This window comes from Stenella coeruleoalba, assembly GCF_951394435.1.
Source record: "Stenella coeruleoalba genome assembly, chromosome: 5".
Classification (NCBI taxonomy): Eukaryota; Metazoa; Chordata; class Mammalia; order Artiodactyla; family Delphinidae; genus Stenella; species Stenella coeruleoalba.
In genome coordinates, this window is record NC_137150.1 from 50,665,486 (window position 1) to 50,682,266 (window position 16,781).

The 16,781-nt window shown below is 38.1% G+C and overlaps 1 protein-coding gene across 9 annotated transcripts in view; it reads left to right on the forward strand.

Annotated features, from left to right (window-relative positions):
* FNDC3B (fibronectin type III domain containing 3B) overlaps positions 1-16,781 on the forward strand; it is a 468,247-nt gene that overhangs the window by 311,515 nt on the left and 139,951 nt on the right. For all 9 annotated transcript variants that reach the window (XM_079921937.1, XM_079921936.1, XM_079921939.1 and 6 more), the window contains 2 exons: positions 9,839-10,082; positions 13,226-13,513. In XM_079921937.1, the coding sequence (XP_079778063.1) occupies positions 9,839-10,082; positions 13,226-13,513 (532 nt within the window). The remainder of the gene's footprint in view (positions 1-9,838; positions 10,083-13,225; positions 13,514-16,781) is intronic.

Consider the following 16,781-nt stretch of genomic DNA (forward strand, 5'->3'; position numbering starts at 1 on the left):
GGTGTGCTAGTTTCTGCTTTATAACAAAGTGAATCAGTTATACATATACATATGTTCCCATCTCTTCCCTCTTGCGTCTCCCTCCCTCCCACCCTCCCTATCCCACCCCTCTAGGTGGTCACAAAGCACGGAGCTGATCTCCCTGTGTTATGCGGCTGCTTCCCACTAGCTAGCTATTTTACGTTTGGTGGTGTATATATGTCCATGCCACTCTCTCACTTTGTCCCAGCTTACCCTTCCACCTCCCCATATCCTCAAGTCCATTCTCTAGCAGGTCTGTGTCTTTATTCCTGTCTTGCCCCTAGGTTCTTCATGACCATTTTTTGACTTACTTCACTCTGCATGACAGACTCTAGGTCCATCCACCTCACTACAAATAACTCAATTTCATTTCTTTTTATGGCTGAGTAATATTCCATTGTATATATGTGCCACATCTTCTTTATCCATTCATCCGATGATGGACACTTAGGTTGTTTCCATGTCCTGGCTATTGTAAATAGAGCTGCCATGAACATTGTGGTACGTGACTCTTTTTGAATTATGGTTTTCTCAGGGTATATGCCCAGTAGTGGGATTGCTGGGTCGTATGGTCACCTCTGTACAAGTTTGTCTGTAAGGTTCATGCTCTAAAATACTGAAGACAAGGGCCATATCAGTACCTTCAACTTGGGATTCCCCATTTAGCAACCTCAGATTTGTTATCTGGATCTAACCATTCCCTTGTCACTCTATACCTTAGCCATTGCCTGAAGTTGGCATGTGCATTAAAAATTATGCACCAATGGAAAATTTAAGGTTTCTAGGTATAAATGAGTGTGTGGGTAAAATGTTTGGGGAATTTTTATTCATTCATGAATCACCTTATTACTTAAATCCTTAAGTTTGGTTACCTGTGAAGCATATGAAATTAGTTGTTTACTTAATCATTGGCAAGAACTGTTTCAGAAAAGTAGCTAGAATTTTCAAGGAACTTTTTTTCTTTTCTTGATTCAGAGAGGATGTTGATTATCAATCTGCAACTACTCTGCAGGATAATCCTTTGATATTATATAAAGGGCTTTTAGAAACCCAGAAATGTCACCAATAATTTATTTTTCCATTCTGCTACAAAAATAACCATGCTATGTGGCAAGAGGAGCTGGTCCTAAACCTAGAGGGTTTATTGTCTCAGACCATTCATGATAATGTTACACTGGAAAGAGCAGATAGTATTTCATCAGTGTTGGGCTGTAACAGATGTGAAGAGAAAGGAGATTGAGAAGTAACATTTGATGTTTTCAGCCACAGTTATGATTATTAAGTTTGAACGGACAGAAAAGTAAGTCGGGAGATTTGAGAAATACATTGAATTCTGCCACGTTTTTAAGTCAAGTAACTTAACTTCATCTGTAAAATAGAATCACTACTTGGCTCCTGTAATTCTTTGGTTGCCCTTTGAATATTCCTTTATCCTCATTTTCTCTTTCTTCTAAGGTACTTGGTGATGGTGGGAGGAGTTTCATCCATCCATAGGAGCAAAAAGGGGGTTGGGCTGGGGAAAGTACAGTCCGTACGTTTTAAGTCTCTCCCTCTGTGAAGAACAAACTTGCTTTTCCTCTTTTGTATTGTTTACTATATTAGAAAATGCAGAGTGAGGAGTCAGTGCAGAAAGGAAAGGTGAGAAATAATGCTTCTTTATTCCTGGTTGGTGAGAATAAAGTAAAATCACTCAACTGCATTTGGATTTGAAGTAGAACTTATATAGGAAATGTGTAAATTTTCTGTGTCTTTCTTATAGTAAAATCATACTTATTTAAAATAAGAGTGTCAGGGATAACAGATCTGGAATTGATTTTCTGAAACTTTAGAGTATGATGTCTAAACTAAGATATATACCTGAGTTATGGGGTGGGTTGAATCTGATAAAGAATGTGTTAAGAACTTTTTTTAGACATCAAATCTAAAAGAGAAAAATTTTTTTTTTTGCTTGCTTTTCCATTCATTTGTTGGTTAGCTAACATATATTGAGAGCCCCCTGTGTACCCGGGTGTCTTGAGGGACTTGGAGTTGGTGGGAGACACAGATCTGTAATCTGCATTACAGGACAGAGATGCTGGTGGAGAGGTGAGCACCAGTCTGGCTGGCAGAAGCCTGGACTGTTTGCCTGCCCGTCCCTCTGTCCATGCAGCTGTTTCATGTTGCCCAGAATTTTCTTCTCCTTGTTCACTGCTCAGTTTTAGCTGAGACTTCTTCCCTTACCAGAATGGCCTGGGAGCCCTCTTTTAAGTATGTTGGCCACAGTTAGGAAGTGAGTCTGAGCCCAACTTTCACAAACACATTAGGTCCCAGTTTTCTGTGTGCAGCAGCTCACTCAAGCAATCCAGATTTGCACGCTACCTGCATGCACGCGGGCTCACGTGTGTCCACAGGCAGTCTGTTCTGCCCACATCTGGGATCATCACTGGCCATTGGGGCAGCCTGTTAAAATTTTTCTTTTGCCTCCTACCATTGAAGTTCTTTTGATTCTTGTTGTTTGCAGCCCAGAAGAAGTAGAAGGAGAGAGTTTTAGGAACTGAGGAGTTTCGTTAAAATTCCTGTGGAGCATTTCAGTTCAATAAGGAGAAGAACTACCTTCTCGGTTAACACGAGAAAGGATCATCAAAGCATAAGTGTTTTTAAGATGTCCACTTTAGTTCTCGGACTCAAAATTGCACCCCGCCTCCCTTCCCCGTCACTTCCCCCCATAGCTCTCTGACCTTGTGAGTGTTAGCTTAACTTTACTGAGCTTCGTTCCTTTTCTGTCTCAAATGGGGGAAACTGTATTTGCCTCCCAGCGTTGTTGGGAAGATTTAGTGAGGTGGTAATAGTAGTAATTGCCAGGTAAGGTTTATCTATTATGTATCAGTTACTGTTCCAGGACCTTAACATGCTGCTGCCTTATTTCAGGTAGAAGATATTAAAGCAGAGCAGCAGGTATTCAATAAATATTGTTTGTATCTTGAATCCTTTCACATCTCTTAATAACCTATTTCTAACAGTTCATTATTTACATATTTATTTCGCAGCATACCTAACTCCTGTATGATTCTTTACATAATGAAAACTTGGGAGTATAGACCAGAATGAAAATCTGGTTCTGCAGTTGAACTAGTTGTACATTTTCATCATGCTGTGCCTTGGTTTTCTCATGTACGACGGGATGCTAATATCTAGTTCTCCAGTAGTTAAGGAAGTCACATGAGGTAACAGGTGACAAGCAGCTGGCAGGCCACAGGCACTGGCTGGGACTTGCTTTCTCCTCTCCCTCCCTGCTGCTCCCATTAGCTCTCCCTCTTGCTGTTGCCCCCAGGCTATCTCATTTTGTTTCAGCAGTTCTCTTGGTCATACTTCTAAAAACACTGGTGTAAGGAAGGCATACATTCTCTCGGTTTAATCTTTCGTGCCTCATTTTCTAGCCTCTCATCCATGTGTATCAGCCACAGGATAGCAGAGGACACTAGGCACATAGAAGTTCCTCAGTAAATACTTATTGAGTAGAATAAAAGGACGTGATAAAGATTCAAACTAACTGCTGTTTGCCATCAAGCTTTCTTCCTTAGCTAGAGGAAGGTGGCTGGGTTTAGTCCAGGAGGATAAATGCATTACTTTTTGAAGAGAGGTTTTTTGCGGTTTTTGCGGTGCGGGGCGGGGGGGGGGGTTGTTTGCTTTGTTTTTTGTTTTTGTTTTAAGCGGACAAGAATGGTAGAACTTAAGATAGGAGGCTCTGAGAGGTGGCGTGTTAATTTGCTAAGGCCACCATAACGAAGTGTCATAGACTGGGCGGCTTAAACAACAGAAATTACTTCCTCACAGTTCCTCAGGCTATCAGTTTGGTTTCTTTTAAGGCCTCTCTCATTGGCTTGTTGATGGCCTTCCCTCTGCCTGTCTGTGTCCTAATTTCCTTTTCTTATATGGATATCAGTCATGTCTGATTAGGACCCACCCATATGACCTCATTTTACCATAATTACTTCATTAAGGGCCCTATCTCCAAATACAGTCACATGCTGAGGTACTGCGGGTTAGGACATAAATATATGAACTGGTGCGGGGCAGGGAGGAGGACACATAATTCAGTCCATAACAGGTGGCAGCCTTGAGGACCTGGCACAATGATGTTTTCCAAGGATCTGTGCTCTCTGGAGAAGGTGAGTGTTCCGTTGAGTCACAGGACTAGAAAAAAATCTAGATGAAGAATACTTGGTTTTCATTTCTGATAAAACAGTACTTTGTTCAGATTTCTGAACAGAACTCACTAGGACTCAAGCTAATTTTTCTCTTTGTTTTTAGGCTAGACAAATCTTAATGTTTAGCACCTATTTTTTCCCCACTTTTGAATATCCAGTGCTCAGCTCATAGTGTGTATCAGGAAATAGTTGTTGAATTGAGTGCAGGTGATTTGTCTGCCTCTGGACATTGTCCCGATTTCATTCACCCCAAAAGGAAATGAATTGTCTTTTCCATGGTCGTTTATGAAGACTAAAGGCACATTTTTATTGTCTCAGGATTTTTAGACTGAACTCTCGCTGATGTCTGAATTCTTCTGCTACAGTAATATATTTCTTTATGAACCGTATTTTTTAAAGAATGTTATTGCCACCGTTTCCTGAGTTGCTTATTATTTTGTGCGTTATTATCGCTCCTCAGACTTTGGAGGAACATAGGCATAATTTCCTTAGACATAGATCAAAACTGCGTTTGATAATTAAATATGCTACAGTTTGTGTTATGGAAGAACAATAAACAAAATACTCAGTACACATTTTTTGATTTTTGTTTCTGATTATTTCAGAATATTTCATTTCATAAAAATATTTTTAGTCATACGGTAGGCTTTGATTGGCTAAGGAGCAGGTTTCCAAAAGTATCCCCTCTCACGTGTACATGTAAATAGACTTCTTTCACAAATAACACAGAATAATTTAAGATAATTACATATGGGACTATCAAACAGTCTTCATATATGCAGGCAGTTTGCGGTTTCAAGAAGCTACTTAGTTCTCTAACTGGAAATCCATTTTTTGGTGAATAGTAATTTATACTTCAGATTTATTAATGTTTGTAATTAGTGGACATATTTATTCTTATAAAATATAGTAGTAAAAAGATAATGTTTCAGCTCTGTATCTCTTTTTTTTTGTTTTTCTTTTCCCCCCTTGACTGGAATTCTTACTTTTGTTAGTGCTTTTTGCCCAACTTTTTTTTTTAAGCACTTTAACAAGTCAGAAACTATATGATGAAATGAAAGTAATTTCTCTTCATCGTAACTACCCCTGTTTACAAGCCCAGGGTTGTTCTTTACATTTAGTGAGATCCCTGTTCTTCTTGTACTACCTCAGTCAAGTCTGTACAGACTGCTTGATCATTGGAAGTTTTACGTTGACTGAAATAATGTAGGTTGTAAGCTTCTAGAAAACAAATACTTTGCTTATGTGCCCTTCCATTTTCTAGCACGGGATTGAAAGAAGATTGTATGAAAGAGGGACATCTGGAATATGCCGTACTTTTTTCTTAATAGCTAGTGGCAGGGCCGAGGGAAAGAAGACACTATAGAATAATGCATGTTTATATGAGATGGTAAGAAAAACCCATATTTATACTAAAATTATAAAAAATGCGCTACCATATTCATGCTCTGTGTGTTAGACAAAATAGAAGATGCTTGAAATAAACAAATGGGGCCTAATCAGACTTTTGCACAGCAAAGGAAACTATAAACAAAACAAAAAGACAACCTCTGGAAGGGGAGAAAATATTTGTAAATGATGCAACCTACAAGGGCTTAATTTCCAAATTATACACACAGCTCATACAACTCAATAACAACAACAACAAACAAACAAAATCCCAATCAAATGGGCAGAAGACCTAAACAGACATTTCTCCAAAGAAGACATACAGATGGCCAATAGGCACATGAAAAGATGTTCAACATCACTAATTGTTAGAGAAATGCAAATCAAAACTACAAAGAGGTATCACCTCACACTGGTCAGAATGGCCATCATTAAAAAGTCTGTAAATAACAAATGCTGGAGAGGGTGTATAGAAAAGGGAACCCTCCTACACGGTTGGTGGGAATGTAAATTGGTGCAGCCACTATGGAAAACAGTATGGAGGTTCCTTAAACTAAAAATAGAGTTGCCATATGATCCAGCAATCCCACTGCTGGACATATATCTGGAGAAAACTGTAATTCGAAAAGATACATGGACCCCAGTGTTCACAGTAGCACTATATACAGTAGCCAAAACATGGAATCAACCTAAATGTCCATCGACAGATGAATGGATAAAGACGATGTGGTATATATACACAGTGGAATACTAGTCAGCCAAAAAAAAAAAAAAAGAATGAAATAATGCCATTTGCAGCAACATGCATGGACCTAGAGATTATCATACTAAGTGAAGTAAGCCAGACAAAAACAAATATTGCATGATATCACTTATATGTGAAATCTAAAGTAGGATACAAACAAACTTACTTACAGAACAGAAGCAGACTCAGGCATAGAAAACAAACTTGTGGTTACCAAAGGGGAAAGTGGGGGTGGTGGAGGAGGGATAAATTAGGGTTTGGGGATTAGCAGATACAAACTATTGGGTTGACCAAAAAGTTCATCTGGTTTTCTCGTAAGCTGGCTCGAGTAGCACTTAGTTGTCTTTAACTTCATTCAAAACAATGTTAGATTGTATTGTGACAGCTGTCATATCAGCGTGCATTAAAAAAAAAAAAATCAAAATTGGTGAATTTTTGCGTAGCCATTTTAATATTGAAGATGGAAGAAAAAGCAACATTGTCAGCATATTATGCTTTATTATTTCAAGAAAGGTAAAGATGCAACTTAAACGCAAAAAATTTGTGCAGTGTATGGAGCAGGTACTGTGACTGATCGAACGTGTCAAAAGTGGTTTGCGAAGTTTCGTGCTGGAGATTTCTGGCTGGACGGTGTTCCACTGTTGGGTAGACCAGTTGAAGTTGATAGCGTTCAAATCAAGACATTAATTGAAAACAATCAACGTATACCACGTAGGAAATAGCTGACATACTCAAAATACCCAAATCAAGCATTGAAAATCACTTGCACCAGCTTGGCTATGTGAATTGCTTTGATGTTTGGGTTCCACATAAATTAAGTGCAAAAAACCTTCTTGACCATATTACCTCATGGGATTCTCTACTGAAACGTAAGGAAAATGTTCTGTTTTTCAAACAAATTGTGAAGGCAGTGAAAAGTGGATACTGTACAATAATGTGGAATGGAAGAGATCGTGGGGCAAGCGAAATGAGCCACCACCAACCACACCAAAGGCCGGTCTTCATCCAAAGAAGGGGATGTTGTATATATGGTGGGATTGGAAGGGAGTCCTCTATTATGAGGTCCTTCCAGAGAACCAAAGGATTAATTCCAACAAGAACTGCTCCCAAGTAGACCAACTGAAAGCAGCACCTGATGAAAAGCATCTGGAATTAGTCAAGAGAAAATGCAGAATCTTCCATCAGGATAATGCAAAACCGCATGTTTCTTTGATGACCAGGCAAAAACTGTTACAGCTTGGCTGGGAAGTTCTGATTCATCCTCCGTATTCACCAGACATTGCACCTTCAGATTTCCATTTATTTCGGTCTTTACAAAATCCTCTTAATGGAAAAAATTTCAGTTCCCTGGAAGACTATAAAAGGCACCTGGAAAAGTTCTTTGGTCAAAAAAAATAGAAAGTTTTGGGAAGATGGGATTATGAAGTTGCCTGAAAAATGGCAGAAGGTAGTGGAACAAAACAGTGAATACGTTGTTCAATAAAGTTCTTGGTGAAAATGAAAAATGTCTTTTATTTTTACTTAAAAACTAAAGGAACTTTTTGGCCAACCCAATGCTATATATAAAATAGATAAACAACAAGGTCCTACTGTATAGAACTGGGAACTATATTCAATATCCTGCAATAAACTATAATGGAAAAGAATACACATATATGCATATGTATAACTGAATCACTGCTGTACAACAGAAACTAACACAACATTGCAAATCAACTATAATTCAATAAAGAAAAAAAACAGAAGATGCTTTGATGATAATTATTAGTGTATGCATTAGAATTTCTAGTGTCATGGTTTAAGCACCATTTCAGATATACCTGTAACTTAGCAGCCTAAATGAGGCTAATGTGATTAACTTGCCAAGGCCAGGAAAGGGTTACATTTAATAAAGAATATGTAAAAAGCTACATCCTGAGCTTTAGTAGGGAGTATGACTCAGAATCTTAATTTTAAGGAGTTACTATTGCTTTATTAATGAACTATTAACATAGTAGTTAATTCTGAAGCTAATATATTAATAGGTTCATTAATAAACAAAGATTTTTTTTCTTAACATAAAAATTAATGGCTATTGGGCTTCCCTAGTGGCGCAGTGGTTGAGAGTCCGCCTGCCGATGCAGGGGACGCGGGTTCGTGCCCCGGTCCGGGAAGATCCCACATGCCGCGGAGCTGCTGGACCCGTGAGCCATGGCCGCTGAGCCTGTGCGTCCGGAGCCTGTGCTCCGCAACAGGAGAGGCCACAACAGTGAGAGGCCCGCGTACAGCAAAAAAAAAAAAAAAAAAAAAAGATTAATGGCTATTAATTAAAATTAAACCTATCTTGTTCACTGAAGTACAGACTAATGTTGATAAACTTGCCATTTTGTCTCAAGCAGTATTTTAGGAAACAAAGCTTACTATAATTTTTTTATTAGAATGCTTTAGACATGATTAAGTCATTTTATTTTGGCCTATAATCAGCCTCCTGAGATGTAATGAGAAGTCTATTTCAATACACAAGTTTAATTTTCAGTTTTTTGTTTGTTTGTTTTTTTAAACAAAATTTCCTATCAGTGTATGTACCTGATTGTCTTAAGCTAGATTAGGCCATCTGGTCTCTTTGGAAGCCTGGTTCCGGCTTCCAAGTTTATTCTTGTGGCGTCATTGTCCCCTTTTTTGCAGGGCCCTAATGCAGGGGCCATGCTCTCACCTGTCCCAGCCCTACCAGTTCTTTGAGGTCCCTGAAGCCTGCTCTGATTCTGCCATTTCATGCTCTTCTTCTCTGTACCCCACAGCTTTACGTTTGGATTATGGTTTCTGTTGCATTTTTTCTTATCTTGTGTCTCAACAAAATTGTTTGCTCCTAGAGCAGGTAGCACGCAGTCGGCCACAGAGGCAATAAATATTGGCTTTGTACTGCCTTATGTTACCTTCCTTGGTTGAATTTTTAAAAAATCATTTGAAGAAAGTATAGATAGAATGTTGATTGGCTCACTCTGCTCACAGCAGGTCCCCGGTCACAATGTCTCCTTCACAACGCTCGGTACATCGTCAGGACATCTTGGGAGCGAAGGTGTCCTCGATTTGGGATTGCTCAAGTGTTTGAAGGGTTGGGATCCCTCATTTCATCCACAACCTTGGTTCCAGATTAAATGGCCTTTAGGTACTATTATGGGTTCTGAAGTTAATGTTACCTTGGTTTCCTGAAGCCCCAGTGTCATGGAACTGTGCTTGCTAAAGCAGGAACGGGGTTGGGTGTTATGGGGCAGACGTGGAATCTCAGCCCTCTAAGGCATATTTACGTGGCCCAGAAAGTCTCTTCTTTCTGGAAAACCACCAGCTAAAATTCATTTAACTAGTTGAATTAGAGAATCAGAATTCAACATGCACTAATTTTTTTTTTTCCTATGGAGGAGAGAAGATTAAAGTTAAGGAGGAAGTAATTAAATACCATACACATTCACAGGATATTTACTAATAATGCATACTACGTTCTTTCTGCTGTTTCCTTTAGGTGATTGAAGACAATACTGGAGTCCGCCGGGTGGTGGTCACACCCCAGTCTCCTGAGTGCTACCCCCCAAGCTACCCCTCGGCCATGTCTCCAACCCATCACCTACCCCCCTACCTGACTCACCACCCGCATTTTATTCATAACTCACACACAGCTTACTACCCACCTGTTACTGGACCTGGAGATATGCCGCCTCAGTTTTTTCCTCAGCATCATCTTCCCCCTACAATATACGGTGAACAAGGTGAGTAGATTGCTGGCATCGGGAGCTGTTGGAACTGGTTACAACATTTAAGTAGCTTGAGAGAGCCAGTGAGCAGCTTTGTTTCCTCTGTAATAAACATGGTAGAGGAGGTTCTATCTGCTGTATAAAGCTCATGGTAAATTCCTAACTTTCTTTGTCCTGAATTGTGTCTTGCAACTCTTTCTTTCTTTATATGTTTTCAAATTCTGCCCTCATCCCACCCCACAGAGAGCAGGTAGTGGGAGAGCCACTTCTTATTTCAGAAAAGAGGCAGTAACCTATCATATGTTCCCATGTCCTGATAACATATTTTTATGTGAGCGTGGCCCAAGACAGAACCACAGCACATTATTTCTTAGGCATCCATATGGTCTAGCAGTAGAAGGGAATTTACAAAGGGTTTTGTGCCCCTTTTCCAGTGATAGAAGACTGCGAGGTCTTGGTAAACTTTGGGTTTCTTGGATGCTCTGTTGCAATCTTGGCGAACTCCAAATCCCCTGACCGTTGGTGTGGTCTTCCTGAACGCTGTTTTTAGTTTAAGAATAGCCATTAGTGCAGCCACAGTTTCACTGGTTGTTAGGCAAATATTTACCTTGAAATGAAAAAGAATCTCAGAGATACCGACATTATTTCTTTTTAGTTTTGGCCTTGGTGTTGGTTTAGTCTAAAGCCCTTCTCTATCAAAATGGATACTAAGAAACCAGACAAGTGAGGATAAAATTAGACTTCAACCTCTAGGACTTTGCAAAGGGATTTTCTTCTGTGTCTGACTGTGAATTGAAGTGTTTTATTGTTTCAAACACTTATTACTTTGGTTTACAGATAAATTGTATGAGAAATGCCTGTTAGTTTTGGAGGAAGTTATCACCTTACCTTCTCTCATCAACTTTATATATATATATATATATATATATATATATATATATATATATGTTTCCCCCTGTATGTTTATACCACATTGGAATATTTTCTTACTAACAAGAGAAAAATTTGAGATAGGTATTTTAAGTGAAATACCCTGTGTCCTGTTGTAACTTAGGGATAGAATTTGATTTTTTGTAGTTGTAGTAATAGTAGTTAGAAAGAAATTTAATATAATTCAAAAGGATCAGGTGCTATTATAATGGGGTATGGAGAGATGATAGCAAAAGACGAATCGATACTTTAATTGCATGGAGGCATCAATAGCTTCCTATTGCTAAAAAGTCTTTTTGCCTAGTAGCATAACACTCCAAAACATCAGATTGGGCATGTTCCATGAAAACATTTTGATAAAAACTGAAAAAATTCAGTTAATTAAGTATAGTTTTTAAAAAAGTATTCAGTACTCTGACACAGTACACATTAAGTATTTGAGCATTTGTCAGAGTTTTCTGGTTAGGTCTGAGCTTAATGACAGTGTGAAAAGCCTTGGCTACTGACTCATTGCTTGATGAAGAGTGTCTGACCTGCCTTATTTTAGCAGTCTTTTAGTAGGATGCCACACAGTTACTGTTTTGTGAATGGTGTCCTCTGTAATTTTATACAACAGTATGATTTAAGTCATCGTTAGAATTAAGCAAAAAGAGAAATTATATTGTCTTCATTGAATAGGATATTTGGTTTAATTTCATTAAAATAACACACAGCAATAATGTAAAATAAAAGTGCCTTCATTGATTCCAAATTAAAGAAAGCAGAAAACAAAAATCCTTTGCTTTATAAATAAAAAGGCTTTTATATATTGTCTTACCTTAGTTCTCAGTGTGCATACACCTAAAAGCAATTTAAACGTTTAATTTCCTAAACCATGTGAGTTTAAAAGTTCTTGATGTTTTAAAATATTATTCTATCAGTATCCGTGGTGAATATTTTAAGTCTCAAGTGTAATGCATTGTGATATTTAAAGCCTTTTTACCATTCTTTTTGTATATGTTTAGACATAATTTATTTGGGCATGCACTTTTTGAGTAGGATTGTGTTTCTCTAGTGCAGATTGGTTATCTTGTAAAGATTTGCTTTCTAAAGGTCTTCCTCAAGCTATGTGAACAGAAAGAAAATGCAAAGTGGAGCTTTACCATTGGACAATTGAAACATTAGTCATTAAGTTATATAGGGTGACCATACATTCCTGGTGTGCCTAGGACAGTGCTGGTTTAGGTCTCGTGTCAAGAGAAATAATTAGAAATGCTCCCTAATCATGCTCAGAATTACTCAGATTTGGATGGAAATTTATATGGTCACTCTGTGCACATGGGGCCTTTTTTTCTTATAAACATGTAAGGACCCAGTGTCTGTTATACATTACCATTTTTATTAATGTCTAAATAGAATTTTTTATTGCTTAAAAAATTTAAATTTACAATAAATGTTTTCCCCTAAGATCATGAGATTGTTTTGCAGGCTCCCATTTTCTTTTGAGCCATGAAAAAATATGGATAAGTGAAGCCAGGTGACATTCTACTAGTCAGTTTGTCTTACCTCCTGATCACCCCAAAATACTAGTTTATGACTGTAGATTATTATGCTTGGCACCAGGTTCCAGAGATGGCTTATATTGATCACTACAAGATCTCCTTGAACATTTCCCCTGGTTCTGTGAGCTTTGATTATTTTTAATGGGAATTTCTCATCTTTTCATTTTAGTAGGTTTTGTTCAAATGTTGGCTCTTTTAGATGGCACAAATAACTCCTTATATTCTAGTTGCTATGTACTTTCTGATAGAAATGCTATTCTGTCCGTAAGGATAAGCCTACTTTCAAGTATCTTGATTCTAAGAACACATTACTTAAGGGGGTATTTTATTTGTTAATTCTAACTTTTTTTGTATGTTGCAACTACTAAAAATAACAGGCAAAATCAAGCTTGGTTATCTATTCAACTAAAATATGAACTCTTGGTGGACAGTAACCCTTCTTCAGTATTTCCCATAATTTCTGGAACATTTCTGAACATACAGTATAGTTTTTTAATGATTAATTATTCCTTTATTGGTTAGACATGAATGGGAATATTTTAAACATGTATAATCTGCGTATCGCTTTTATACTGTATTTAGTAATATGTTAAACTTCTTCCTTCAGGCATCAGGTCATTTGACCCTGTAATAATTTGTTATTGGAAACGTAGACTGAGCTTGCATTTGTCATAATCATCATTTTAGAAATTATACCACTCTATGGAATGTCGAGTTATATCACCCGAGAAGACCAGTACAGCAAGCCTCCGCACAAAAAGCTGAAAGACCGCCAGATTGACCGCCAGAATCGCCTCAACAGCCCTCCTTCTTCTATCTACAAGAGCAACTGCACGACCGTGTACAACGGCTACGGGAAGGGCCACAGTGGTGGTGGCGGCGGAGGCGGGGGAGGAGGCAGCGGTGGGCCGGGCGTTAAGAAAACAGAGCGGCGAGCAAGAAGCAGTCCGAAGTCAAGTGACGCAGACTTGCAAGGTAATGTTCAAAGACGTTTGCAGTGAAAGAGTGAGACGCCGAGTTTTCTGTCAGGGTGTTGCATGGCAGTTGGTCTTTCTGCTAGGAGCGATAGGGTAGACCTTCTCTTATCTTTTGCTCAGCAAGGACAGGATGTTTTGTCATCTCTTTTCTATCACTACTTCATGGCAGAAGTGTTATTTCTTCGATCACACGTGCTGTGTCACGTTCTACTTAATCTCAGTAACAAGTACCTGACAGTGTTTTCACGTTAGCTTACTTCCGTGGTTTCATTCTAAGTAGACAAATGTGGAAGAGATCCTAAGTAAAACAGGTAAACTTTCTAAGACGTATAGGGCTAGTTTAAATCTCAAAATAATTATACCTCATAAAACCAGATGTACTTACTTCCATACTGTAGTGAAATTTATCATCGTGTAAGGGAATATATTTCTGTCTCCGTCATCAGTTATTGTTTTCAATGCCACCTTTGGCATCCTGAATGAAGTATTCATAGACCAAGGATGAGAGGGAAGAATTAGGGGCACCACATATAAATAGAGAGACATCAGTTCAAAAGGGCATTTGTTTCTTTGTAGATTAGTCTTGTGGCTAGATCAATAAATATGGGAAGAAGGTGCGCGTGCTTTAAATGAAGCTTTTAGGTAAGACTTAGACACGACCTGTTCTTATGCCACAGGAGTTAAAAACAGAAGCTTTTATATAGGCATATGTAGAAGGCTGACTTAAGGGAAGCAAAAGAAGAGCATTTTGATAAGCTAGGTGAGATAACAGATAGAAATAAAGACATGTGAAAGACAAGGTAAGAACGGATTATAACACTATTAAATACACTCCTTCCTTATCGGACCTCATCCAGGTAGAAACCGGCATTGTGTATGTGAGAATGTGTTTGTGAATGAAAAAGACAGAATTAGTGTATGGTTGATTGTGTAGGGAAGACTGGCCTCTGTCAGGGCAGAGGAAAATTAGGTAAAACCAGACACTGGCATCAACATTTCCTCCCGTGTTGTTCATATGCGTGAACTGCAGCACGAAAAAGAGCAATAGTAAGATAGAGTGAAAAGTGAACAGTAATTTCTCTGTGAGATATATTATAGGTGCTTTTAATTTTGTTTATTCCTTTCTGTATTTTCCAACTTTTATTTAATTACCATGCATTATTATTATTATAATTATTAAACAAAACATAAACAAGTATATAAGAATGACCCAAGATTTAAGAGGCTTTCAAACAGCTCCTAGTGGAAAGTGCTGTGTCTGCTGTATAAAATGATTTTTAGTCAAATAATACTATAATTTCTAAGTTTGAAATTCAGTTATTAGCAAGTTATAATTTTAAATCATGGGCATTTAAGAGAGAATTCACACACAAAAAAATTAGAAATAGGTTTTCCTAAGGAGAATTTTAGTCTACAGAAAAGAGAAAAAGAATGTATAAGCTGTCTTCAGAGAGCTTATGAAGTTTGAACTACCTTGATTACTTGATTAATTCTTTAATACTTTTTGTTCTGCCTTGCATCAAAAAAGATTTAAGGCAGATGAAATAGATAAATATAATAGAGGCAGATAAAACAAATTTGAGTAAGATCTAAGAGGCAGAGAGACAATAAGAGAAGGGAAATAAGATGAAGCAGGGTTAAAGTTAGCATACAAAATTAGTGAAGTTATGAATTACCTGGCAAAAGTAAACCTTCCTTATATATGCAATTATTTCCTTTTACATATACCTAAATGTGTAAGCTGCCCTATATTTTAATATTCTCTCATAGCTGTAAGAGAGGAAATGGATTTGCATTGAAATCAACGCTGAAATGTTTGCTAATGTACATATGTTTACAAGCATTTTGGCATTTTACATTATGACAGAGAGTATAATTATTCTGGGCACCTTAAGCTCTTTGCTGTTGCATAGAGAACATGTTATTGTGTTGGTAACAGTGAGATCTTTTTCATTATGGGCTTCTGGGAGTGTGTGTTTCACAATGAAAAGAGTTAGAAAATATTTTTATCTCACCTTCAGTTCAAACTTGGTGTATTGTTCCTTTTCTCATCACAGTATTTGCCTACTCAAAATCACTCCAAGTGCGTGCTACTCTCCACATGGTTTAGCCATGAAATATATAGAGTCAGATGGAGTATTATTTTATGTACTCTAGTGCATTCCAATAAGGATCTGAGGGGGTTTACATATTGGATAAAAAAATAACAGTTTGCTGACATGAATTGAAAACTTAACGTCCTGACAAAAAAATACACACGGATGTTTGGAGCAGCTTTATTCATAATTGCCAAAACTTGGAAGCAACCAAGATGTCCTTCAGTAAGTAAATGGGTAAATAAACTGGTTCATCCACACGTGGAGTATTACTCAGCACTAAAAAGAAATGAGCTATCTAGCTATAAAAGACATGGAGCCACCTTAAATACATGTTACTGCGTGAAACAAGCCAGTCTGAAAAGGCTACCTACCGTATGATTCCAACTATCCAATAGGAAAAGGCAAAACTATGGAGGCAGTGAAAAGATTCATAGATGTCAGGGGTTCAGGGAGTGAGGAGTGAACAGGCAGAGCACAGAGGATTTTTAAGGCAGTGAAACTACTCTGTCTGTTACTGTAATGGTGGGTACATATCACATACATTGGTCAAAACCCATACAGTGTACAACACCAAGAGTTACATACACCCTAACGTAAACTATGGACTTGGTAATGGTGGCGTGTCAGTGTAGGTTCATCAGCTGTAACAAATGTACTGCTCTGGCGTGGACATGCTAGGTGGGGCAGGCTCTATGCATGTGGTGGGTGGGGTGTATAAGGGCCTTCTTTGCATCTGATCAGTTTTGCTCTGCAATTAAAACTGCTCTGAAAAGTAATCTATAAAAAAATAAATATCTGAGGAAACTGAGGACAAATAAGACGAAGACACGAGTAAGGTTGTCCATAAAGAATCCCGAAGAGTTGCTTGATGTAGGCCATCTATTTGGCCTTGAGCCTCCAGGTTGTCTGAAGCAAAGAGGAAAACCTGAATCAGGTGGAATAGGTGAACAAAAGCACCTCTTGTTCCTGGAGTCCATAATGTTGTTCATAGTGGTTCAGCCCTGTCTGCCTCAGAATGTGATTGTTGGCTGAAAGGATCCCAGAAGGCTTCTTCTGCCTTCTCATACGTAAATGGCAACATTCTCCCAGGGTATCTTTTTGCTTGAATGTACTGCAACTGACTCCTGTACCCAGAAAGTAAGTTTCTCAAATAATTCTTAAGTTTTC